Below are 24,674 nucleotides of genomic sequence, written 5' to 3'. Positions count from 1 at the left end.
AACAAAGCCTCCAAGAAATATGGGATTATGCGAAAAGACTTAATCTATGCTTGATTGGTGTACCTGAAGAGGATGAGGAAAATGAATCCAAGCTTGAAAACACTCTTCAGGATATTATTCAGGAGAACTTCCCCCAACCTAGCAAAGCAGGTCAACATTCAAATACAGGAAATACAAAGAACACCACAAAGATACTCCTCAAGAAGAGCAACCCCAAGGCACATAATTGTCAGGTTCACCAGGGTTGAAATGAAGGAAAAAATGCTAAGGGCAGCCAGAGAGAAAGGTCGGGTCACCCACAAAGGAAAGCCCATCAGATCCACAGTGGATCTCTCGGCAGAAACCCTACAAGCCAAAAGAGAGTGGGGGCCAGTATTCAACATCTTTAAAGAAAAGAACTTTCAACCTAGAATTTTATATCCAGCCAAACTAAGCTTCATAAGTGAAGGAGAAATAAAATCCTTTATGGACAAGCAATTACTGAGAGATTTCGTCACCACCAGACCTGCCTTACAAGAGATCCTGAAGGAAACACTAAACGCAGAAAAAAACATCCAGTACCAGCTAATGCAAAAACAAACCAATTGGTAAAGACCAACAATGCAATGAGGAAACTGCATCAACCAATGGGCAAAACAACCAGTAACAAAATTGCAGGATCAAATTCACACATGACAATATTAACGTTAAATGTAAATGCCCCAATCAAGACACAGACTGGCAAACTGGGTAAACTGTCAAAACCCATTGGTGTGCTGTATTCAGGAGACTCATCTCACATGCAAAGACACACATAGACTCAAAATAAAGGGATGGAAGAAGATCTACCAAGCAAATGGAAAGCAAAAAAAAGCAGGGGTTACAATCCTAGTCTCTGATAAAATGGACTTTAAACCAACAAAGATCAAAAGAGACAAAGAAGGGCATTACATAATGGTGAAAGGATGAATACAATAAGAAGAGCTAACTATCCTAAATATATATGCACCCAATACAGGAGCACCCAGATACATAAAGCAAGTTCTTAATGACCTCCAAAGAGACTTAGACTCCTGCACAATAATAATGGGAGACTTTTAACACTCCACTGTAAATATTAGACAGATCAATGAGACAGGAAATCAACAAGGATATCCAGGACTTGAATGCAGAACTGGAACAAGTGGACCTAATACACATCTACAGAACTCTCCACCCAAAACCCACAGAATATACATTCTTCTCAGCACCACATCACACTTATTCTAAAATTGATCACATAATTGGAAGTAAATCACTCCCGAGCAAATGCAAAAGAACGGAAATCATAACAAACACTCTCTCAGACCACAGTGCAATCAAATTAGATCTCAGGATTAAGAAACTAACTCAAAACTGCACAACTTCATGGAAACTGAACTACTGGCTCCTGAATGTCAACTGGATAAACAATGAAATGAAGGCAGAAATAAAGATGTTCTTTGAAACCAACGAGAATGATGACACGACGACACAATGTACCAGAATCTATGGCACACATTCAAAGCAGTGTCTAGAGGGAAATGTATAGCAATAAATGCCCACATGAGAAGCAAGGAAAGATCTAAAATTGACACCCTAACGTCAAAAGTGAAAGAGCTAGTGGACGAAGATCGAAACAACTCAAAAGCTAGCAGAAGACAAGAAATAACTAAGATCAGAGCAAAAATGAAGGAGATAGAGACACAAAAAAAACCCTTAAAAAAAATCAATATATCCAGGAGCTGGTTTTTTGAAATGATCAACAAAATAGACTGCTAGCCAGATTAATAAAAAAAAAAAAAAGAAGAATCAAATAGATACAATAAAAAATTATAAAGGGGAAATCACTACCAATCCCACAGAAATACAAACCACCATCAGAGATTACTACAAAAAACTCTATGCACATAAACCAGTAAACCTGAAAGAAATGGATAAATTCCTGGACCCTTGCACCCTCCCATGCCTAAACCAGGAAGAAGTTGAAACCTTGAACAGACTAATAACAAGCGCTGAAGTTGAGGCAGCAATTAATAGCCTACCAACCAGAAAAAGTCCAGGTCCAGATGGTTCACAGCTGAATAATACCAGATGTACAAAGAAGAGCAGGTACCATTCATTCTGAAACTATTCCAAACAATACAAAAAGAGGGAATCGTCCCCAACTCATTTTATGAGACCAACATCATCCTGACACCAAAACTGGGCCGAGACTCAACAGTAAAAGAAAACTTCAGGCCAGTATCCATGATGAACATAGATGCAAAAGTCTTGAATAAAACACTGGCAAACTGATTGCAACAGCACATCAAAAAGCTTGTCCATCATGATCAAGTAAGCTTTATCCCAGGTACGAAAGGCTGGTTCAACATATGCAAGTCTATAAATGTAATCCAGCACATAAATAGAACCAAAGACAAAATCTACGATTATCTCAATAGATGCAGACAAGGCCTTTGACAAAGTTCAACAGCCTTTTATTCTAAAAACTCTCAATAAACTAGGTATCAATGGAACATATCACAAAATAATAAAAGCTATTAACGACAAACCCACTGCCAATATCACACTGAACGGGCAAAAACTGGAAGCATTTGCTTTAAAATCTGGCACTAGACAAGGATGCCCTCTCTTACCACTCTTATTCAACATAGTATTGGAAGTTCTAGTCAGGGCAATCAGGCAAGAAAAAGAAATAAAAGGCATTCAGTTAGGAAAAGAGGACGTCAAATTGTCTCTATTTGCAGACGACATGATTGTATATTTAGAAAACCCCCTCGTCTCAGCCCCAAATCTTCTAAAGCTGATAAGCAACTTCAGCAAAGTCTCAGGATACAAAATCAATGTGCAGAAATCACAAGCATTCCTATACACCAATAACAGACTAACAGAGAGCAAAATCAAGAGCGAACTCCCATTTACAATTGCTACAAGGGGAATAAAATACCTAGGAATACAACTAGCAAAGGAGGTAAATGACCTCTTCACGGAGAACTACAAACCACAGCTCAAGGATATAAGACACAAACAGATGGAAAAACATTCCATGCTCATGGTTAAGAAGAATCAATATCGTGAAAATGGCCATACTGCCCAAAGTAATTTATACATTCAATGCTATCCCCATCAAACTATCAATGACCTTCATCACAGAACTGGAAAACAACACTTTAAACTTCATATGGAACCAAAAAAGAGCCTACATAGCCAAGACAATCCTAAGCAAAAAGAACAAAGCTGGAGGCATCACGCTTCTGTACTTCAAACTATACTACAAGGCAAGAGTAATCAAAACAACATGATACTGGTACCAAATCAGAGACACAGACCAAAGGAACACAACAGAGGCCTCAAGAACAACACCACACATCTACAACCATCTAATCTTTGACAAACCTGACAAAAACAAGCAATGGGGAAAGGATCCCCTGTTTAAAAAAGGTGTTGGGAAAATTGGCTAGCAATGTGCACAAAGCAGAAACTGGACCCCTTCCTGACACCTTACACTAAAATTAACTCCAGATGGATTAATGACTTAAATATAAGACCTAACACCATAAAAACCCTAAAAGAAAACCTAGGCAAAACCCTCCAGGACATTGGCATAGGCAAGGACTTCATGACTAAAACACCAAAAGCAATGGCAACAAAAGCCAAAATAGACAAATGGGATCTAATTAAACTTTGGAGCTTCTGTACAGCAAAAGAAACAATCATTAGAGCGAACTGGCAACCAACAGAATGGGAAAAATTTTTTGCAATCTACTCATTTGACAAAGGGCTAATATCCAGAATCTACAAAGAACTAAAACAGATTTACAAGAAAAAAACAAACAAACCCATCCAAAAGTGGGCAAAGGATATGAACAGACACTTTTCAAAAGAAGACATATATGAAGCCAACAAACATGAAAAAATGCTCATCATCACTGGTCATTAGAGAAATGCAAATCAAAACCACATTGAAGATATCATCTCACGCCATTTAGAATGGCAATCGTTAAAAAATCTGGAGACAACAGATGCTGGAGAGGATGTGGAGAAATAGGAACAATTTACACTGTTGTTGGGAGTGTAAATTAGTTCAACCATTGTGCAAGACAACCCTGTGGCGATTCCTCAAGGACCTAGAAATAGAAATTCCATTTGACCCAGCAATCCCATTACTGGGTATATACCCAAAGGATTACAAATCGTTCTTTTATAAAGACACATGTACACATATGTTGATCACAGCACTGTTTACAATAGCAAAGACCTGGAACCAACCCAAATACCCATCAATGATAGACTGGACAAAGAAAATGTGTCACATATACACCATGGAATACTAGGCAGACATCAAAAACGATGAGTTCGTGTCCTTTGTAGGGACATGGATGAACTAGAAACCATCATGCTCAGCAAACTGACACAAGAACAGAAAATCAAACACCACATGTTCTCACTCATAGGCGGGTGTTGAACAATGGGAACACATGGACATGGAGAGGGGAGCATCACACACTGGGGTCCATATCGGGGAGAATAGGGGAGCGACAATGGGAGGGAGGGAGAGGAGGGATAACGTGGGGAGAAATGTCAGGTATAGGTGATGGGGGGATGGAGGCAGCAAAGCACGTTGCCATGAATGTACCTATGCAACAATCTTGCATGATCTGCACACGTACCCCAGAATCTAAAGTACAATAAAAAAAATGCTACTGAAAAAAAAAAAAGAAATCTGAAGTTATGTTTTATCATTTTGTCTCCTCTCATTACAGTTCAGCCATCGAGAACTGTCCATTCCTGCCTACAATACTTTTCTCCATTCCATTAGTGGATTTACAGTTATGATTACCCCTAAGATTCGTAACTGGAATCAATGCCTTGTGTCTTCTCCCATTATTACTCTACATGAAACTCTTTCATTATGTTTTTCTCTTTTTTTGAGACAGGGCCTTGCTTTGCCAACCAGGCAGGCGGGCTGTGTTGTGAACACAACTGGCTGCAGCCTAGAACTCCTGCACTCAAGAAATCCTCTAGCCTCAGCTTCTCTCAGCTGAGATTATTACGTGTGTGCCACCATGCCCAACTAATCATTATGCTTCTCTTTGAATCTAGAAACTCAAGTTGCTTTCTTTTGCCTATCACTATTACCTAAGACAAACTTAAAAGGGCAGTTTTTCATACAATCTCCAATTATATCAGTTCCAAATTCCTAATTCCCTTTTAAGATAAAAACTCTTTAAAAATCAGAAACATGGCTGGGTGTGGTGGCTTACACCAGTAATCCCTGCACTTTGGAAGGCCAAGGTGGGTGGATCACCTGAGGTCAGGAGTTTGAGACCAGCCTGGCCAACATGATGAAACCCTGTCTCTACTAAAAATATAAAAATTAGCTGGGTGGCACGCGCCTGTAATACCAGCTGCTCAGGAGGCTGAGGCAGGAGAATCTCTTGAACCCAGGAGGCAGAGGTTGCAGTGAGCCGAGATCACCCCACTGCACTCCAGCCTGGGCAACAAGAGCAAAACTTCATCTCAAAAAAAAAAAAAATCAGAAATATAAGCCATTAGTAAAGACTATAACATTAACTGACAGCAAGCCAAGTTTCCTTTAGGAGTTCAGTAAACATTCATAATGACGATTATGATGCTAAAAGTCATTATTTGCATGCAGCGGTTTCCTTTCTCAAAATAACTTAACCTCAGCATTTTCGGTTTCACTGGATTTAAAGTGGAAGTGAGTCTTCATGACAACGCCACCTCTCTTTTCTGAATAGTGTGGTTTAAATAGCTTGATGGCTTTCCAGGTGGTAAGTCTCAGCTAATGAGCTCTGGATAACCCAGTCTGTGAATTCATTTATGGAGTTCTTTGGCATCCTTGTACTGTGAAGAGCTGTAAGGCCTCAAAGGGTAAAAAAAGTGAGTTGAGAAAGGTGTTATAGAGCACAAAGGTTGTCCCCACAAAGGTCACAATTACACAGCTGTGAATAGGCTACATGCTGCATCCTTCATAGCATCTGCCACAAAATAAAGACTCAATATTTTCCCTGAAATTTGCTTTAAAAATCATTACCATTACCTAAATGAACATTATTACCGACATGGATTTTAAAAACTTTGCACATGTAACCAATGTCTAAAAAGTGGGTCACATGAAACCTATAACCTTGAAACTGAGAAGAATTTCCTCATAGACTTCATGACAATATACCAACCACTTAATGTATACCAGGGGCTGAGGGGAACAGAGAACCTAATTAATCACGGTGACCTGATAAATGAGGTAACACCACTAACTCAAGTGGCGGTCCTTTAGCCTCAGTTCCATTTCCCTCCCCCCACATCATGCTCCTCCTTAAGACACATCATTTGATCTGAAGAGTTGAGGTGGGTATTCATTTAGAATAAATAATCAAACCTGCCTCCCAGTTCCCAAAATCTACAAGATCCCTTAGACCTCTAGAAGTGCAATTTTGCTCACAGGAGAATGAAGCAAATTACTCTCATCCAAGGCGACTATCTCCACGAATTTTGAAAGGGTTATGTAGAATCCAGGTATTAAAATAAAAACCGTAACTTCAAAGTACTACAGTTAATGTTTCAATCAACAAAAGTGGACAGAGAAAAACATTAAAAATGTAAAAACCCACTTCTGAAGCGTTATGCTTTAGTACTAGGATAGTCTCAGCATGGGAAGAAAACACCACCTTGTCAGTGACTAACTTCTGATAAGCATGTGGAAATGTAAGCCAGTCCGCTCGAAAAAATGCACGCAAGGGGAACGACACGCGGTTACCGGTTGTGTCCTGACATCTGAGGCCGTTACACGACGAGAAGTGTCTGAAACACGCCTTCCTACCTCTCCTCCGCCCCGCCCCGCTTCCGGGGCTCCAGTTCACCCGCGGCACCCAGACTGCAGGTGCCAAGTCACAACTGCAAAGAAACTTCCTCTTCCCGAGCGGGGATGGGACCTGGCCAGGTCCCAAGGTCCCCGGCCGGTGGGCTCGGACGTTAGGCGCAGAAACCGCTCCAGGTCCCGGTCTGTTCGGGCGTCGGTGCCCTCCGGGACTCGGGCCGACGCACCCAGTCCCTGGCCGACCAGGCGCCGCGGCCCACCTGCCCCGGTACCCGCCGTCGGACCCCCTTGCCCGGCACCTGAGGATGTTGTCAGCATAGGTGAGCAGCAGCTTGGAGGCCTCCAGAAAGGTCTCCGGAGTGTTCTGGCAGAGCTCGGCCACTGCCGGGGACGCCGAGCCTGAGGAGCTGCCCAGCGCCGCCGCCGCCATGCTTGAGCGCCAGCGGCCGTCGCCGCCCCTCGCGCTCGCGTCCCACACTGAGCAGGCGCCTCAGCGCGCAGCGACTACCGCAGCCAGCCACCAGGAGGGGCGGGGTCCTTGGCCGGCAGGGGCGGGGGCCGAGGCCGGGAGCAGGGGATCTCGGCGGGTGGGGAGGGGCGAGGGGCTGTTCAGAAGGGGTGGGGGCCTAGGGCGGCAGGGGCGGGGGCCTTCGACCCGAGGTTGGTGCCTCGTTGTACAGGTTGGGGAGGGGTTCCGCAAGGAGGGGCGGGGCCTGGGCGCCGGGCCTGAGGGGCGTGGGCCGGGAGGAGGGCGTTTTCTAGTCCTCAGCACCAAAGAGCTCGGCTGGACGGGAGGCAGGCTTCTGTCTAAAGGCACCGGGCGAATGGTGCTGGCACGTTCCTCTCAGAAACCCGAATCCCTCTGCGCCCTGGGCCAGCCGAACTGATCCAGCTACTAAAGCGGAGAAACCACATATACCTCCCTCCTTTCCCCACAAGTAAAACGACCGTAGAGCCATCTCCTTCGCTGGTTGTCAGGCCTTTCTATACAGATGTGCATGAAAGATCCCAGAAGAAAGGAGTAACAGACGTCGAAAACAAAATCATGGCTATAAACGGCTGGGTTTGTTACATGAATTCTTTTCAGAATTTTGAGAATGACTGAAAATCAAAATCCCAGCTCAACTAGCATATGATTCCTCTGTAAAGAAGTGTGTTTTTAAAGCATAAGTTGCAACATAATAATGGGTTGTGGATTCGGTTCACACCGTAGTGACCAGCGTAAAACACATGCATAATAGAATGTCGAGGGCGGGGAGGGAAGAGAATAAAAATTTGCATCCCACACTGTAAGAGTAACTATTATTTTGTGACTTGTTTTTTAGGTAGATCCTAGGTCTTTTATTCCTCTTAGAAGATGCATCTCTAATTACTTTAATCCAGTCTCTGCCCCACCATGTCCTTGAAAGTGTGCTTTACCACTGGCTTCCTTCTTTGCAGAAATTCCTTCCCAACCTCAACAAGTATTTTTCTCGAACTTATTTCTTAAGATAAGCGATTTGCGCCAGGTGCGGTGGCTCAGGCCTATAATTCCAGCACTTTGGGAGGCCGAGGCGGGCGGATCACGAGGTCAGGAGATCGAGACCATCCTGGCCGACATGGTGAAACCCTGTCTCTACTAAAAATACAAAAATTAGCTGGGCGTGGTTGCGTGTGCCTGTAATCCCGGCTACTTGGGAGGCTGAGGCAGGAGAAATGCTTGAACCAAGGAGTTTGAGGTTGCTGTGAGCCGAGACGGCACCACGACACTGCAGCCTGGCGACAGAGTGAGACTCCGTCTCGGGAAAAAAAAAAAAAAAGGTAAGTGGTTTTCCTGAGTAATCTCTTTTAAATTTCTTGATGTTTCATTTGTTTGCTTTTAAGACTTGAAATTTTTTTCCAGAATCTCCAAGCAAGACCCTAAACTATGCCATCCACTTCAATGACTATTCGTCTGCCAGATAGACATACAATTTTAAATAAATATTTAGCTCTTTGGACCAGCTTCCAAGAATAGTGTGTTCAGCAGATAGTAGTATGTTGCTAGCTTCTACAACTAAAAATTTCAGTGGCTTAACACAAGAGTAATTTCTTTCTGGCTCATATAACTGTTTAATAATGCAGGTGTCATAATCATAATGTCAGTGGACCCGATCTCCTTCCATCCCATAGAACAGGGGCCAAAAACATTTTCTGTAAAGGGCCACATAGTAAATGTTTTAGGCTCTATGAGCCATAGGGTCTGTCTCAACTATTTAACTCTGCTTCTGCGTTGTAGCTCCACAGTCAATACTTGAAATAAATGGGCATGGCTATGGTCTAGTGAAACTTTATTTACAAATCCAGGTAGCCTGCTGGATTTGGTCTGAAGGCTGTAGTTTACTAACTCCTGCTATAGAGCCTCAGAGACTTCTGCAATTAGTTAATGCACAAGTGGACACACACACAAAAACAGTCACACCTACTTTTAATCTCATGAGCCTAGAAATAGAAATGACATACAGCATTTTCTCTACCATATCATTTCTAAGAATGAGGCCTCATCAAGATAAAAGGGGGCATTTCAGGAAGGCCAGATATACAAAAAATAAAATAAAAAACAAATACATAAAAAGGTAAAAATGGAGAGTCTGGGAAATCTAGTCTCTTTCAACTGCACAATGGAATGGGGGCTTGGGTGTGGGGGTATAGCTATCACAAACTTTATTCCTCTTAATTTGGGTTTCTTTTTTCCATTGATACATTAATTTATCCTGTACTAATTATATGAGAATATTATATATTATACAGTATTTGTGACTTTTTAAAAAAAGCAACAGAACTCTTTTTTTTCAAATAAAATTTTAGGGGCTGGACAGGGTGGCTCATGCCTGTAATCCCAATACTTTGGGAGGCCAAGATATGTGGATCACTTGAGCCCAGGAGTTTCAGACCAGCCTGGGCAACATGGCAAGACCCTGTCTCTACCAAAAAAAAAAAAAAAAAAATCATAGGAAGATTGTTTATATACAAAACACCAAAGCAGAAATGCTCTGGTGGTAATGTAGAGGTGTCAAGTGAAGGGTAGAAATCTGTCAGCTCAGGCTTCCCCTTGACAGATAGAATGGCCATAGGGTACTTTTGTGGGGCAACAAAATGACTTTTGTTTTTCTCTTCACAATAACTTGTTTCCTCAACTAAAATCTCTCTCTCTGTAAGTTATCATTAGTTTATCTTCCCTATTAGATTAAAGGTCTCTTGTGCCATCTGTCTCAGACTGCTTTGCAAACAGCAGGTACTGAATAGTTGTTGGTTAATCACTTAATATAGTCACACGATAGTGAATCACTATACAAATTCTTGAAAGACTTCAGCCCCTCTCCTTGCTAATGGTTTTTATGGAGGCTAATTTTTTAATATAACCAAATCAATCCTGGGAAAAATTTAGAGGGTTCTTTCTTTTTTCTATTTTTTTTTCTTTTTTTTGAGATGGAGTTTTGCTCTTGTTATTCAGGCTGAAGTGCAATGGCGTGATCTTGGCTCACCGCAACCTCCACCTCCTGGGTTCAAGCAATTCTCCTGCTTCAGCCTCCCGAGTAGCTGGGACTACAGGCGTGCGCCACCGTGCCCAGCTAATTTTTCTATTTTTAGTAGAGACGGGGTTTCACCTTGTTGACCAGGATGGTCTCAATCTCTTGATCTCGTGATCCACCTGCCTCGGCCTCCCAAAGTGCTGGGATTACAGGCCTGAGCCACCGCACCTGGCCCTCAGATGATTTTTTTTAGAATAGTGATTTCTAAGATTTTTGGACTATACATTGTTATCACAGTATTAATGCTATGGCATTGGCTTTCACAAAAGTCATTTGGTAAGAAATGCACAAAAAGTGCATGTGTACTATCAAATGTAAGGATAAATATTGATTTATTCATTCCATAATTCATTCATCCATTGTATATTTATGAAGTGACTACTAGATGCCAAGCACTGTGAAGGAGACAAGTATGGTCCCTACTCTCATGGTAGTCATAGTAAGTTTAGAGCAGTGGTTGGACAAGCAACAGCAGCATCACCAGGAAACTTGTCAGGAAAACAAATTCTGAAGCTCCATTTTTAAGGTGGGGCCCAGCAATCTGTGTGGTAACAAGCCCTTCAGGTGATTTTGACTCACAGTAAACTTTGAGAACTACTAGTTTAGAGGGAGGAAAATTTCACTGTGGGCTGCAGTTTCAGTAAGGAGGGGAGATTTGAACAGAAGCTTTAAACTGAGAGGTTAAGAAGGTGAGAAAGGAGAGGACTTGCTAGCTGTGAGAGACTCCCCACCCTCCTTAAATCATGTACAACATCCTAGTAATGTTTCCTTCTCAGCATCTCCTCACCATTGCCTTCAGAACCTCATCACATTTCATCTATTGTTAGCTTTCTTCCCTGCGTCCGTTTCCACCTCCTTCCAACCCATTCTGTTCTTTTGTGCAATAGTGATCTTTCTAAAGCATCCATTTTATCATGTTGGTCTCCTGGTAAAAAGGTTTCTATGGCCCTCCTCTACCCACATTCTAAGTTAAGAACCAGGCTGGTAACTTAAATTTTTAAGTGACTTTGTTCAAGACAAAAAGGAGTAATAGAGACTCTGGTGAAGGGAATGAGAGAGTTTACCATGTCCTTTCTAGAGGAGTTTAGATTCAATAAAATAATGTTGGTTCACACCTGTAATCCCAGGACTTTGGGAGGCCAAGGCAGGCGGATCATGAGGTCAGGAGATCGAGACCATCCTGGCAAACACGGTAAAACCCCGTCTCTACTAAAAATACAAAAATTAGCTGGGCATGGTGGCACACGCCTGTACTCCCAGCTACTCGGGAGGCTGAGGCAGGAGAATCGCTTGAACCCAGGAGGTAGAGGTTGCAGTGAGCTGAGATCGCACCACTGCACTCTAGCCTGGCAACAGAGAGAGACTTCTGTCCCAAAAAAAAAAAACAAAAAAAGAATGGTGCACTCCAAATTATACCCTGGAGGCCAGCATATGCTCTCTGAACTACAGGATTAAATCCAAAGTCCTCAGTATGACACCCCAGGCTTTTGTGATCCGGCCCCTGCCTTGCTCTCATGCGTTTACTGTTGCTTTGTCCCACACCTCAAATATGATGTTGGCCACATACTTAGCAGTTTTGGAAGATACCATGGCACTTAATTTCTCCAGGCCTTTGTTCTACTCCTCCTGCCAGGATGTCCTTTCCCACCCAATTTACTAGACAAGGAGCATTTCTCTGAAGCTTTTTCTGACTTCACTAGGTAGCACAGACCTCATTGTCCCTTTTGTATTATAATAATTCTATTATAGCACCTGTTTCAATAGTTTGCATTTGTTTCTATGGCTATCTCCCTTTACTAGACCATGAACTTCTTGAAAGCAAGACCCACACCTCTACTCATTTTTGCATTCAAGCGTCAAGCATAGAGAGGAAGAAAATGAATTGTTCTCGAAAATAGCAAAAGTACAGAGATGAGAAAAGTTAGGGTCAATCAAGACATAGTGTAGTGAGAAAATCAGTTTACTGGGTGGAAAGCACATTTAATAGAGAATGGGAGCCGTAACTGGAAAAATAGTTTTGAAGCGGATTACAAAGAATTTAAGGCAAACTTAAGAAGTCTTAACAGAGCAGAGCCCATCTGAAGATTTTGGTGCAAGAAAACACGATGGTATTATAGCAGGAAACATGGTACCAAATATATAAAGCTATAAAATATCATAAAATTTTCCACCCTTTTCCAGAGCAAAGAAAAGGTGATTAGAGGAAGGTATAAAAATGATGGTCTTTTTACTTTTAGTCTTTTTACTTTTCTGCAAGATTTGTCACTTCTTATCCAAGATGATTTTTTGATGTTACAAAAGAAAAAAAAAAGCACATTAAAACTGTATGTTCGCCAGGCACAGTGGCTCACAGCTGTAACTCTGGCACTTTGGGAAGCTGTGTCTCAAATCTGGTGATAACTTTAATTTTTTTTTTTTAATTGTTAGCAAGTTTGTTAGGAAAGTAAAGGAAGAAAGAATGGCTACTCCATAGGCAGAACAGCCTGGTGACAACTTTTAAGAAGTAAAAACTTTATTACCAAAACATTTGTTTATTGTAGAAAAGGTATTAAATAAAGCTAAGCAAAAATGAGGGAGATCACAATCATTACATATCTTGCAGATGTTTAAAGAATTATTTTTGAAAAAACAGATATATACTGTTTTGTAACTATGTCTCCTAACAAACAGTCTCAACATCTCATTAATATTCACCTGTAGAGTTATTTTAAACGGCTGCATGGCATTTGGGATACACAACCAATTTCGTGATGTTGGCCATTTTGGTTAGTTCTACTTTACTCACAATTACTAATAACGTTGCGAGCTACAGCAATAACTTTGAGACTGCAGTACTTTCTTTTCTTAGAATTCCAGTAGGATACGACGGGGTTCCTTCTCCGATAACATGGGAATATTTGGGCATTATCACTGCCGAAGAAAAATGCCTTTTTGATGGGTGAAAATGCTATTTCATCGCGTTATGTGCAGGTCCTTGATTATCGGCGAGTCACTGAAGTTCCGAGAGTAGTATCTCTTGATGCAAACAGCTACCCCGTCGCCTCCCACGGTCTGACCTCCGCCAAGGGGACGCGGCTCAAAGTCAACCGGCGGAAGGGGAGTCGAACGTGACCCGTGCGTGGGAGCGCGCATGTACGTACGTGCGTGCGCGCGTGCGCGTGTGCTCCGGAGCGTCATCGCCTAGGACGGTGGCGGCGTGTTCTGCGCGATCCCTGTTACAGGTATCGCTAGCTACCTTCCTCCTTCGCCTCTCCTTTCCTCCTTTAAAGTCACATCAAGTCGGGGTTGAATTTCTAGAGGGGAGTCCGAGGACCTGGAGCCTGATTTCTTTTTCTCTCTCCATGCTGCTTCGGGTGTGTACGTGTGTGGCGGTGCCTGAGAGGCGGCACAGGGAATGGCTACACCGTTCTAGTCCCGCCCTTGGCCTTCGTAGCACCCTTGAAATGATCAGCCAGTCCTAACCACTCCTACCACAGATGATTCAGTTGGAGAAGTTTAGAGGAGTGGAAAGACTTGTCCCCTTCCCCCAGTCGCAAGCTTGGTCACAGAGTCGATTGCCAAATCATGTATCCAGACGCTCAGTCTAGGGCTCTTAGCCCTGGGTGGCCTTTTGAAAAGGTTGGTTATCCTTAAGTATTGAAGATTGATAAAGACCATTTACCTACTTAAAAGAATATGCCCTGAAATGTGTTTTCTGTGCCACTGATACCAGAAATGCTATTTAGAAGTTATCCTGAGAAAGGATGCTTCCTGCAGCTCATATCAGGCTAGAGGTGCCTTTATATTTTTCATTGAATTACTCTGTTCTGGTGAATCGAATGAATCATCACTTCATTTCTTTGTCTTCAAATGTCAGAGGGCACTTAAAATCTTAAAAAGGAGATAAGTTTAAACAGGTGATTTGATGATAAGGTATAAATTAAAATTATGGAACATCTCCCCTGTGCTCATTAGCAGCTCATATCAAGCACCCAAAGGAACACCTTGGATGTTTTTCCTTAGGCCCTTAAGCTATTTCAAAGAATACCTCCTAGGTGTGTTGTGGTCTGTTACAGGAATGTGTTTCTGATCATCTGAATCTTAATCATGTCCAACTGCCTGCAAAATTTCCTGAAAATTACAAGCACTCATCTTCTGTGTTCAAGATTATGCCAGCAATTAACAAGAAGTAAAAGGAAGTTTTTCGGAACTGTGCCAATATCCAGATTGCATAGGCGAGTTGTCATTACAGGCATTGGCTTAGTGACTCCTCTTGGTGTTGGAACTCACCTGGTTTGGGATCGTCTTATGCGAGGAGAGAGTGGAATTGTTTCACTGGTCGGTGAAGAGTATAAGAGTCTCCCTTGCAGTGTTGCTGCTTATGTGCCAAGAGGTTGTAATGAAGGTCAGTTCAATGAACAAAACTTTGTGTCCAAATCAGATATCAAGTCCATGTCTTCTCCCACCATCATGGCTATAGGGGCTGCAGAATTAGCCATGAAGGATTCCGGCTGGCATCCTCAGTCAGAAGCTGATCAAGTGGCTACTGGTGTTGCAATTGGCATGGGAATGATTCCTCTTGAAGTTGTTTCTGAAACTGCTTTGAATTTTCAGACAAAAGGTTACAATAAAGTTAGCCCATTTTTTGTCCCTAAGATTCTGGTCAATATGGCAGCAGGCCAGGTTAGCATTCGATATAAACTCAAGGGCCCCAATCATGCGGTGTCCACAGCCTGTACCACAGGAGCTCATGCTGTGGGAGACTCTTTCAGATTTGTAGCCCGTGGTGATGCTGATGTGATGGTGGCTGGAGGTACAGATTCTTGTATTAGCCCTTTATCTCTTGCTGGGTTTTCCAGAGCCCGGGCTCTGAGCACAAACTCAGATCCCAAGTTGGCATGTCGACCATTTCATCCAAAGAGAGATGGTTTTGTAATGGGAGAAGGTGCAGCTGTGCTGGTGCTGGAAGAATATGAACATGCTATTCAAAGAAGAGCCCGGATCTATGCAGAAGTTTTGGGCTATGGACTTTCAGGTGATGCTGGTCACATAACTGCCCCTGATCCTGAAGGAGAAGGTGCCTTAAGGTAAAGATGGGTTATTTCCTTCAAAATGAAAATATTTCTCCAAATAAGACACTTTATTGGAGTCCCGGATTAGGGGAAATTGTAGTATCTGGCCTTGATGTACAGTATCTCTATTGTTTTTCCCTTTTAGACTAAAGAAGATTTTTAAATTCTTTGCTTAAGACATTTGAAGTATTTCAGAGCATTTGAATATCCTTACAAAAATTGCATTTGAGTTCAACCTGATAGAGTTGCAAAAAAGACCATGTATGTCTGCCAATTTGTCATGCCTCCATTTGTACTTAAGAATCAGTGTGCTCCCTCACAAAGTCCTCCTCTTTGACCCTTCATCAGACTTGGAAAATAAAGTCAACCCTTCTAGATGTGTGTAGTCTTTGCCCCATTTCAACAGACTTCTGTTCTTTTCAAGTCAGCACTTCTCAAACTATAATCACCTAGGGATATTATTTAAAATGCCAATTCTGATTTTGTAGGTCTAGGGTTGTGATTGAGATTCTGTTTTGCTTTGCTTTTTTAGAGACAGAGTCTCACTGTGTTGCCCATGCTGGTCTTATTGCAGTCTCTAACTCCTGAGCTCAAGCAGTCCTCTCACCTCAGCCTCCTGAGTAGCTGGGACTACAGGAATGCACCACTGAGACCAGTTTATTATTTTATTTTTTGTAGAGATGGGGGTCTCGCTTTGTTTCCCAGCTGGAAGATTCTGTAGTTCTAACATGCTCCCAGGTGATGGTGATCTTGCTGGTTTAAGGACTATTTTGAAGTTAACTGTTATAGATTAGTACAGGTAAAATGAAAAAAAAAAAAAAAGTCCCTGGTAATGTGTTAATGGATAGTTAATAGTTTAGCATTCTTGAGTCATATTATGTTTCACACAGTTAAATTAGCCAGAGTTAGCAACCTTTTCTGTAATGGGAAAAATATAGTAAATATTTTTGGCTTTGTGGACCATGGAGTCTGTTGCAACTAATCAACTCTGCCATTGTCATGTGAAAGACATAGACAATATGTAAATGAGGGGGCATGAATTTGTTCCAGTGAAACTACAAAAATAGCCATCTAGCCAGTGCCATAGTTTACCTACCCCAAATTACACTTTTGAATTTTATTTTACTTTTTTTTAATTATTATTTTTTAATAGAGATGGGGGTCTTGCTATGTTGCCAGAGCTGGTCGCAAACTCCTAGCCTCAAGCAGTCCTCCTCCCTTGGCCTCTCAAAGTGCTGGGATTACAGGCATGAGCGATTATGCCTGGCCTGCTTTTGAATTATAGTGAGTAGTTGCTGGTGCTAAAAATGTCAAGCATAGTAACAGACTAGATGAAATGGTTATGTTCACAGGAAATCTTTCAGCATACTTCACATTATACTCTGAGCTGGCTGTTAAGAAATATGTATTTATATACACTATATATATATATACACATACACACTATATACACACACACACACACACACACACACACACACACACACATGCACGCATACATACATGTATATTTCTTTTAGGAACTAAGAGGAAGATGACATCCAAAAGGTTTTCAGAGGTTCCTTCAGATATATTTTTTACTTTTAAGTTTGTTTGGCTTGGCTTGCCTTTGTAATTCTTTGTTTAGAACTCTTATAGCCAAAATAAAGAGGATTTTGAAAGGTTATTTGAAACACTGAAACAGTAGATTATTGGGAAATATGCCAAGTTTTAAGTTAAATATGAAAGAAAAAATTAGAATTATAATTCTCATAAAAAGTTGCCACACTCAAAAAATCCCTAGGAGAAAAATTATTCTAGTCTTGAGTCAACATGGTTTTTTTCCCCCAAGGAAAAATGCCAATGCAAATAAATGAAGTTATATTTTATTTGAGATTAAACAATCTTGCATTGGCTTGTGTGTTTAACTCTTGGTGATGAAACAGTTTAAGGTAGGGAGTGTGACTCATTATTCCCATGCAGATGGCATCCTAACTCACACGGTAATCCAAAATGGGGTTCTGTTACTAGAGCAAGGGTTTCTTTTCATCCAGTATGCTCAGATACCTACATTTGTTTCACATAAGCCATATAGATAAAGAGACATTTGTTAAAGTTAAACTTAGTCCTGATAAATGTCTTTTCTTGTTTTATTAGGTGTATGGCTGCTGCTTTAAAAGATGCAGGTGTACAACCTGAAGAGATATCCTATATCAATGCACATGCTACTTCCACACCATTGGGAGATGCTGCTGAAAACAAAGCTATCAAACACCTCTTCAAAGACCATGCATATGCCCTTGCAGTTTCCTCAACTAAGGGAGCAACAGGACATCTGCTGGGAGCTGCAGGGGCGGTCGAGGTAGCTTTTACCACACTAGCTTGTTATTATCAAAAACTACCACCTACTTTAAACCTGGATTGTACAGAACCAGAATTTGACCTCAACTATGTTCCACTAAAGGCACAGGATTGGAAAAGTGAGAAAAGATTTATTGGACTCAGCAATTCCTTTGGTTTTGGTGGTACTAATGCAACACTTTGTATTGCTGGAATGTAGAACAAATCATTTATAATTAAATATTGATTTTTAAATGTTATATGTGAAGAAATTATATATTTATATATTGATACCCACATATCCTTTATGTTAGGGTTTCTCAACCTTGGCACTATTGATATTTGGGTATGATAATTCTTTGTTGGGAGAAGGGGGATTGTACTGTACATTGTTGGGTATTTAACACCATCCTGATCTCTTCCTAATCTATTCCAATAGCACTCTCTTCCCCAATTGTGACAACCAAAAGTGTTTCTAGACATTGCCAAATGTTTTCTGGGGGACAAAAATACACCTCTCCCAACCCGTGAGAACCATGGATCTTCCTATTACTTTAGGTCAAAGAGTTTTCTATAACATTTGACCTGCTCCTGTCCCTTTCACAGACATTTAGTGACCAACTCCTCTTTGCTAGGCAGGATTGCTGTACTATAGAACTCCAGGTGTGCCATTCCCATAGAATATATAGGAAGGACTATAATGAAGTTTGCATCAGCATTCTTTGAGTAAAACTGTCAGCCAGTAATGATCTAGTTACTTCTTACATACCTAGCCTTCTTTTCTTCATATTATCCATACTGTAATTCAGTATAATGAAATTTCTCTAAACTCCCAAGCCATCAGTTCTCTGAAAGACGAAACTGAAATTGATTTGACATTTCTTATTCTTTTTGTCTTTATGTTGGCACCTAGTCATTAACAGAGATAAAAGTCAGAGTGAGCCTTCCCACTGTGATCAAAGTCCCACAACTGGAAAGGAGAGGGGCACAGGAATGAAAGAGGATGGGTAGGAGGGGTCTCAATCTGAAGTACCATTCTAATAAAGTTTTGGCCAGCCTGATGGACAGCAAAATCTTTTTTTTTTTTTTTTTTTTGAGGCAGAGTCTCGCTCTTGTCACCCAGGCTACGGTGCAGTGGTGTGATCTCAGCTCACTGCAACCTCTACCTCCCAGGTTCAAGCAATTCTCCTGCCTCAGCATCCCGAGTAGCTGGGACTACAGGCGCTTGCCTGCCACCACATCTGGCTAATTTTTGCATTTTTGGTAGGGATGGGGTTTCACCATGTTGGTCAGGCTGGTCTTGAACTCCTGAACTTGTGATCTGCCCACGTCAGCCTCCCAAAGTGCTGGGATTACAGGCATGAGCCACCCTGCCTGGCTCAAAATCTGTTGTTAAAGGAGTTCCACATCTCTCCAGAATGGGCCTGCATTAGGACCCATAGCACGCTTGGTCATAGGCTGTGAGCTGCCCAGGAGATCTGAACTGTCCATTTCTCATGGCCATTATAAACTACCCCTTGCACCACAGAGATCTATTTCTCCAAACAGGTTCATGAGACAGCTCCTTCATGGTTCCTGTGGGCCTCTCTTTCTGAGGAAAAAATATATATGAGGGTAGTTAGTAGGATAAATAACAGCCTCTAAGACTGCAGTTGGTCTCAGGTCCACAAATACTATTCCTCTTCTCTCTAATCCACTATTCATTCTAAATTCCTCTTACCCTCGGCTATCATCTTGTCAGGCCTTGGTGGCTTCCCTAGTATTGTAACCCAAACCTTCATTCCTCAGGAATGTAAGCCCTTGGCAATCACACCGTTCCCTTTTCAGACAGTGGCTGCTGCATGTATCATAGAGCGCTGAGATCAGGAGGCAAGGAAATGCCAGGAGATACCCACATAGATCACCTAGATTCCACATATATTCTCCCTGTCCGAATTGTGTGAACACAACACTACCTTCTCCATCGGATTAGGGTCAACTATCACAGTATGTTGACTCTGTGGTTCTTGGGCACAAGAACTTCAAAGTGTCCTAGTGGCACCTACATCTTGTTCGATGTAGTACTCGTTGTGTCTCCTGGCAAGAGTGTGTATCCTTTGGAGACCAGGACTTCCAACTTAAATAATTTATTTATTTAGCTTAAATAAAATCTTATTTAGTTGCAATACGTCTGCAATGCCCAGAATTGTAAAATGGGAAGTATGAAATTCCTTATTGTGATTGGATCACTAGAAATGACAGTAAGTGAGGCCACTCATGTTTCCCAACTCCCTTTGTTTCTGAACCTATATGTTCTTTTTATTGCAGACTTAACCCTATGTAAAAGTTTTTGATGTAAGCATGTGCTGCATCCTGAGGATGGCACCACATCCAGTCAGAATTATAACTGAGCTGGTGATTCAGGTGTGCCTTTAGAAGGCACTTCCAGCATCTTTGAAGCTGCTTCTAGATGACATGATATGCGATACAAATTACGGAACCAAGGTCATAGGACCATTTTGTTTGCTGTACAATAGGTCCCCCTGTTCAGCTGCTACGTCATAAGGGATTCCATGCCTGTGGATTATTTATTCCATAAGCTTGCAGATAGTGGTGCTGGCTGAGGCTCTGTGGGTAGGAAAGGCCAACCCACATCTGAAAGAGGTATCTATACCCATGAAGATAAACCACAGGTACTTCCTTTTGAGGTAGGTTGGACACTCAGAAGCAACAGTAGCAAGATATTGTTACTTGCTATTGCTATATCTTTCTGGATATAGCAAGTAACAATATCTTGTTATAGCAAGATATTGGTAAGTAGAAGTCGGTATTGTTGAGCTCACAGGTAACCTTCAATTTTCCCACTGTAGGCTCTTGATTCACATGCCTTTCATGTAAGTTATATGGTAGCCAATGACAACGGCTGGCTACTGTCAATTGGCAAAGTCATTTTGTTTGCTTGGCTCTTTAGTCCCTCTACTGGGATGGATACTTTCTGGTAGGTATGAATGTGTGATGCAGAAGTCTTTACCCTTCAAAAAGGGTCTATATGTCCATCCACAGGCCTCTACTCAAGATATGGTTCTGCTCTTTCGATCCTTTCTTTTCTAGACTGCTGACTAAAGGCCAGGCCTTTGGACACTGCCCAGGAATTTATATATGTTCTTACTTCTTGAGCCACTTCTACTGTATGAAGTGAGTAACCAGATGAAGCTCTTCCTATTGAGAAGATTTTTCCTTCCCAACATCTTTCAAGGCTACCCCTTTATGTGGCTGTGATGTAGCTGCCATTCATTTTCTACTTGAACTACTGTAAGACATGGTTTAGGAGGTAGAATCAGCAGTATGTGGTAATAATTGATACCTTCACCTCCCTCCCTCCCCAATTCCTTGCTTCTTAATCTTTCCTATTCTCTGTCCCCTACCAGAATTTATATTCTGGTAGAATATAAATTCTACCAGAGGAGAGATTTTTGCTACCTCTTTCACTACTATAGTTCCTGTGTCTAGAACAGTACCTGGCACAAACTTGGTCTCAATGAGCATTTGATGAACAATGAATGAATCTCAGTAAATTGCTCCACCAACCACCTATAGCTCAGATCACAAGACTAGTAAGAATCATCCTTGATTTCTCCCATTTCCTTTTTCCTTTTCCTAATCCTTCAACAAACCTAGCAAATTACATTTTCAAAATATGCCCTGAGTAGTCACTGCTCTCCATTTCTACCACTGTTGTCCTTTCTTCCCTGAACTGCAAGGGCCAACTTTTTGGTCTTCCTGCTTCCCTTTTCCATTGCTTTCTAAGTATTGTTCATTCTTGTAATAGCTGGCAAATTGATCTTTTTATAATGTAAATTGGATTGTGTTATTTCCCTTCTGAAAATCTTCTGATGGCTTCCCACTTGACTTAGGTTGAATTCAAACACCTTACCAAGGTCTATGAGACCTCACAGGGCTTCCCTCTTTAATCTTACCTCATACTGCTCATCCTCAAGCTGTGCTAGTGTATCAGCATGTGTATCCTCAAAAACACCAAGCTTATTTCTGCTCTTGTCTGGAATACTTTTCTGTTTATGTGAAAATTGGCTTCCTCTTTCTATTTGACTTTCAGTACAAATGTCTCTTCTTAAGAGAGGCCTTTCCTAGTCACTAATTCTAAAGTAACCCTTTTTCTTCTTTCCCAATCCTTCTCCACCCCACATCCCAGTGGTGTTATTTTTTTTTATATATATTTTATTGTGTTTTAGGTTTTAGGGTACATGTGAAGAACATGCAAGATTGTTGCATAGGTACATACGTGGCAATGTGGTTTGCTGCCTTCCTCCCCATCACCTATATCTGGCATTTCTCCCTATGTTATCCCTCCCCAACTCCCCACCCCTTGCTATCCCTTCCCCCCAGTGGTGTTATTGAACATCTCTTTGCTTTTCCAGAGTGGTGCATAATGGGAGATTTGCGCTTGATAAGTAAGCCTGGATCTAAATCACTAACACTGAGCCTAATTTTTTTCATGAAAATAGATTCAATCTGTAAAATGGAGTCAGTATATTACCTGTTTAACAATGGTTTTGAGACTCAAATCCTGTTAGTTAATATACTAATCTTCATATCTTTTTCACTATTAGAAATTACCTTTTAAAAATATATATTTATCTTTGGGGCTTTTTTCTTCCCTCTGGTAGTATATAAGCTTCATGGCAGAGAGATCTTATCAACATTGTGAACAAAAATGCTACTCCCATAACTCAGTAAAGTGTGTAGCACACGCATGTGTACATATATACATGTACACACAAGCACATATACCAACAGAAACAGAAAAACTTTTGTTCCACAGTGACTGAAAATATCTGTGTTATAGGAAGGACAACAAAGAGGAGAAGTTCAGCCATGGTTTTAGAAAAGTAAGAGAGCTGTCATTACTGTCAAGAGTGAGTGCAAGGGATGGACCTTATAGCCATAACTGGTGGAGGCACTAATGCTCATTCTCTGTCTAGTTACTTGAGACTCATGTTTGATCTTTGGTACCAAAGAGGAAAAGATGATGAGTATCTTGGTAATATCTTTAGAATTGCTTAGAACAAGCAACGTATCTTGAATTCTAAGAGACTAAATATGTTATCTTGAACAAAAATGCCTCTAGCTTAGGAATCAGCTAATTTTTGTTTTTTTTTTCTGTAAAGGGCCAGATGGTAAATATTTTTGGCTATATGAGTCATATGGTCTCATTTGCAACTTCTCAACTCTGCCCTTATAGTGCAAAAGCAGCCATAGGAAAAAAGTACAAATACAAAGGGGTATGGCAGGTTTTGGCCTTCAAGGATCCAGATTTGGCCAATGGGCTGTAGTTTTATGACTTTTGCTCTAACTCTGCAAGGAAGTACATTCTCTGAAATGGTTAGCCAGCTAATTTTTCTGTGTCGGTGTCCAGAAATTTTGCAGTATAAGATTATAAGCTGAATTTTGATACTGTAATAATCATAACAACAATAACAACAGCACCACAAATAGCTAGTGTTTATGTGCCAGGCGTTGTTTCAAGTACCTTTCTTAATATCAGCCAACTTGCCAAGTTAATTATCATAATACCTATGTAGTTTAAGTAATATTGCTGTCCCCATTTTACAGATAAAAAATCTGGTATAGTGAGATTAAAAAGCTGGTCCAGTCACACAGCTAAACACTGGCAAAGCAGAGACTGAAAACTGTTTTCTGACTCCAAAGAGCAGGCTTTTGACCTCATGAATATACCACCTTCCCAAGGAGCAAGCATTGAAATCTTATATCGAGGGGCAGAGCTAACTCTTTGGGACTCTGTTCTGAGTTGGGAGAAGGAATGATTGAAATTTGATTGGCCATCTCGTTTTGTTTCTTTGGAAAAGAAGAAAGATGTGATCTGTTTTGCTATCGCAGTTACTGACAAATAATTCAAGTGGGTAAAGTCTGATAACCAAATCACAAACTAAAAATTAAAATGATTCCTCTCTAGGTATAAATATTCTACTCTTTTCAGGTTTATGGTTTGTGAATCTTTATAATTTTTTAATCATTTTATCATAATACTTTAAGAGAAGGACTCTTTACAGGTAAAAACACCAGTGGTATATTTTTACATATATGAAACTATCATAGGTATTTAATATATATATGGTTTATACCATAGGTAAAAGCACAGATGGTATATAATATGTGCTCATATATGCTCATTTTAAAAATATAAAATAGTGCAGAAGCTATGTCAGTCCTTTCTCCACCTCCCTGACTGCTTGTTAGCAACACTGTGCAACCTCACAGTGCACTAAAATATGTGTTGCCATTTTGATCTGGTCTAATGTCAGCAAACAGCATATAAGAACTTTCTTTATCCTCTCACTGCTTAATTTTACCATGGCCGAGCTCTGTTAAAGGTAGTCTGGTGGTAAATAACCTACCAGAAGATCTCTTTGCTTTTCCAGAGTGGTACAATGCCAGAAATGGGAGATTTGGGCTTGATAAGCCTGGATCTAAATCAGTATCACTGAACCTAATTTTTCTCATGAAGATAGAGTCAATCTGTAAAATAAAGTTAATATATTACCTGTTTAACAATGGTTTTGATACTCAAATCTAGTTGTTCAATATACTAAATATAATCCTCTGTACAAAGAGTAGATATTACATTTAAAGAGTCTTGTGGTCTTTTTTATATTAATGAATTAATTATCCAGGAGCTTGATTGCTAAGTACAGAAAAATGATCGGTTTTTTATTTTATCATTTGTGTATATCCATATCAATTTATTATTACTACTATTATTATTATTGTGTTATCCTGTGGCCTATTTTTTTTTTTTTTGAGATGGAGTCTTGTTCTGTCACCCAGGCTGGAGTGCAATGGCACTGTCTAGGCTCACTGCAACCTCCGCCTCCCGGGTTCAAGTGATTCTCCTGC

The 24,674-nt window shown here is 41.0% G+C and overlaps 2 protein-coding genes across 6 annotated transcripts in view; one reads left to right on the top strand and one right to left on the bottom strand.

Moving 5' to 3' along the window:
- Positions 1–7,320, bottom strand: part of NGLY1 (N-glycanase 1) — a 62,757-nt gene extending 55,437 nt beyond the window's left edge. For 2 of the 3 annotated variants that reach the window (XM_012435560.3, XM_012435563.3), the window contains exon 1: positions 7,141–7,320. In XM_012435560.3, the coding sequence (XP_012290983.1) occupies positions 7,141–7,271 (131 nt within the window). In that variant the 5' untranslated portion in view covers positions 7,272–7,320. The remainder of the gene's footprint in view (positions 1–7,140) is intronic. The other variant, XM_012435561.3, reaches the window with a different exon arrangement.
- A 3,279-nt stretch (positions 7,321–10,599) lies between these two features.
- On the top strand, positions 10,600–18,022 carry OXSM (3-oxoacyl-ACP synthase, mitochondrial). 3 transcript variants are annotated; one of them, XM_012435558.3, is made up of 3 exons: positions 10,600–13,613; positions 14,448–15,458; positions 17,580–18,022. In XM_012435558.3, exons 2-3 carry the CDS (start codon positions 14,479–14,481, stop codon positions 17,980–17,982), a joined length of 1,383 nt encoding a protein of 460 aa, XP_012290981.2. In that variant the 5' UTR covers positions 10,600–13,613; positions 14,448–14,478; the 3' UTR covers positions 17,983–18,022. The 3 variants fall into 3 exon arrangements, with proteins under 3 accessions (XP_012290981.2, XP_012290982.2, XP_064234674.1); XM_012435559.2 differs by lacking the exon at positions 10,600–13,613 and adding an exon at positions 13,623–14,010; XM_064378604.1 differs by lacking the exon at positions 10,600–13,613 and having other exon boundaries at positions 13,623–15,458.
- The last annotated feature ends 6,652 nt before the right edge of the window (positions 18,023–24,674 follow it).

The sequence above is a fragment of the Aotus nancymaae genome, unplaced genomic scaffold (genome assembly GCF_030222135.1).
Source record: "Aotus nancymaae isolate 86718 unplaced genomic scaffold, 86718_ANA_hifiasm-v0.15.2.pri h1tg000019l, whole genome shotgun sequence".
Taxonomy (NCBI): domain Eukaryota; kingdom Metazoa; phylum Chordata; class Mammalia; order Primates; family Aotidae; genus Aotus; species Aotus nancymaae.
This window is presented reverse-complemented; position numbering and strand designations above follow the sequence as displayed.

Coding starts and splice junctions, on each gene's coding strand:
- OXSM (XM_012435558.3), top strand. CDS start 14,479: ATGTCCAACTGCCTGCAAAATTTCCTGAAAATTACAAGCACTCATCTT. Junction 15,459..17,579: donor GAAGGAGAAGGTGCCTTAAG/GTAAAGATGGGT, acceptor TTGTTTTATTAG/GTGTATGGCTGCTGCTTTAA.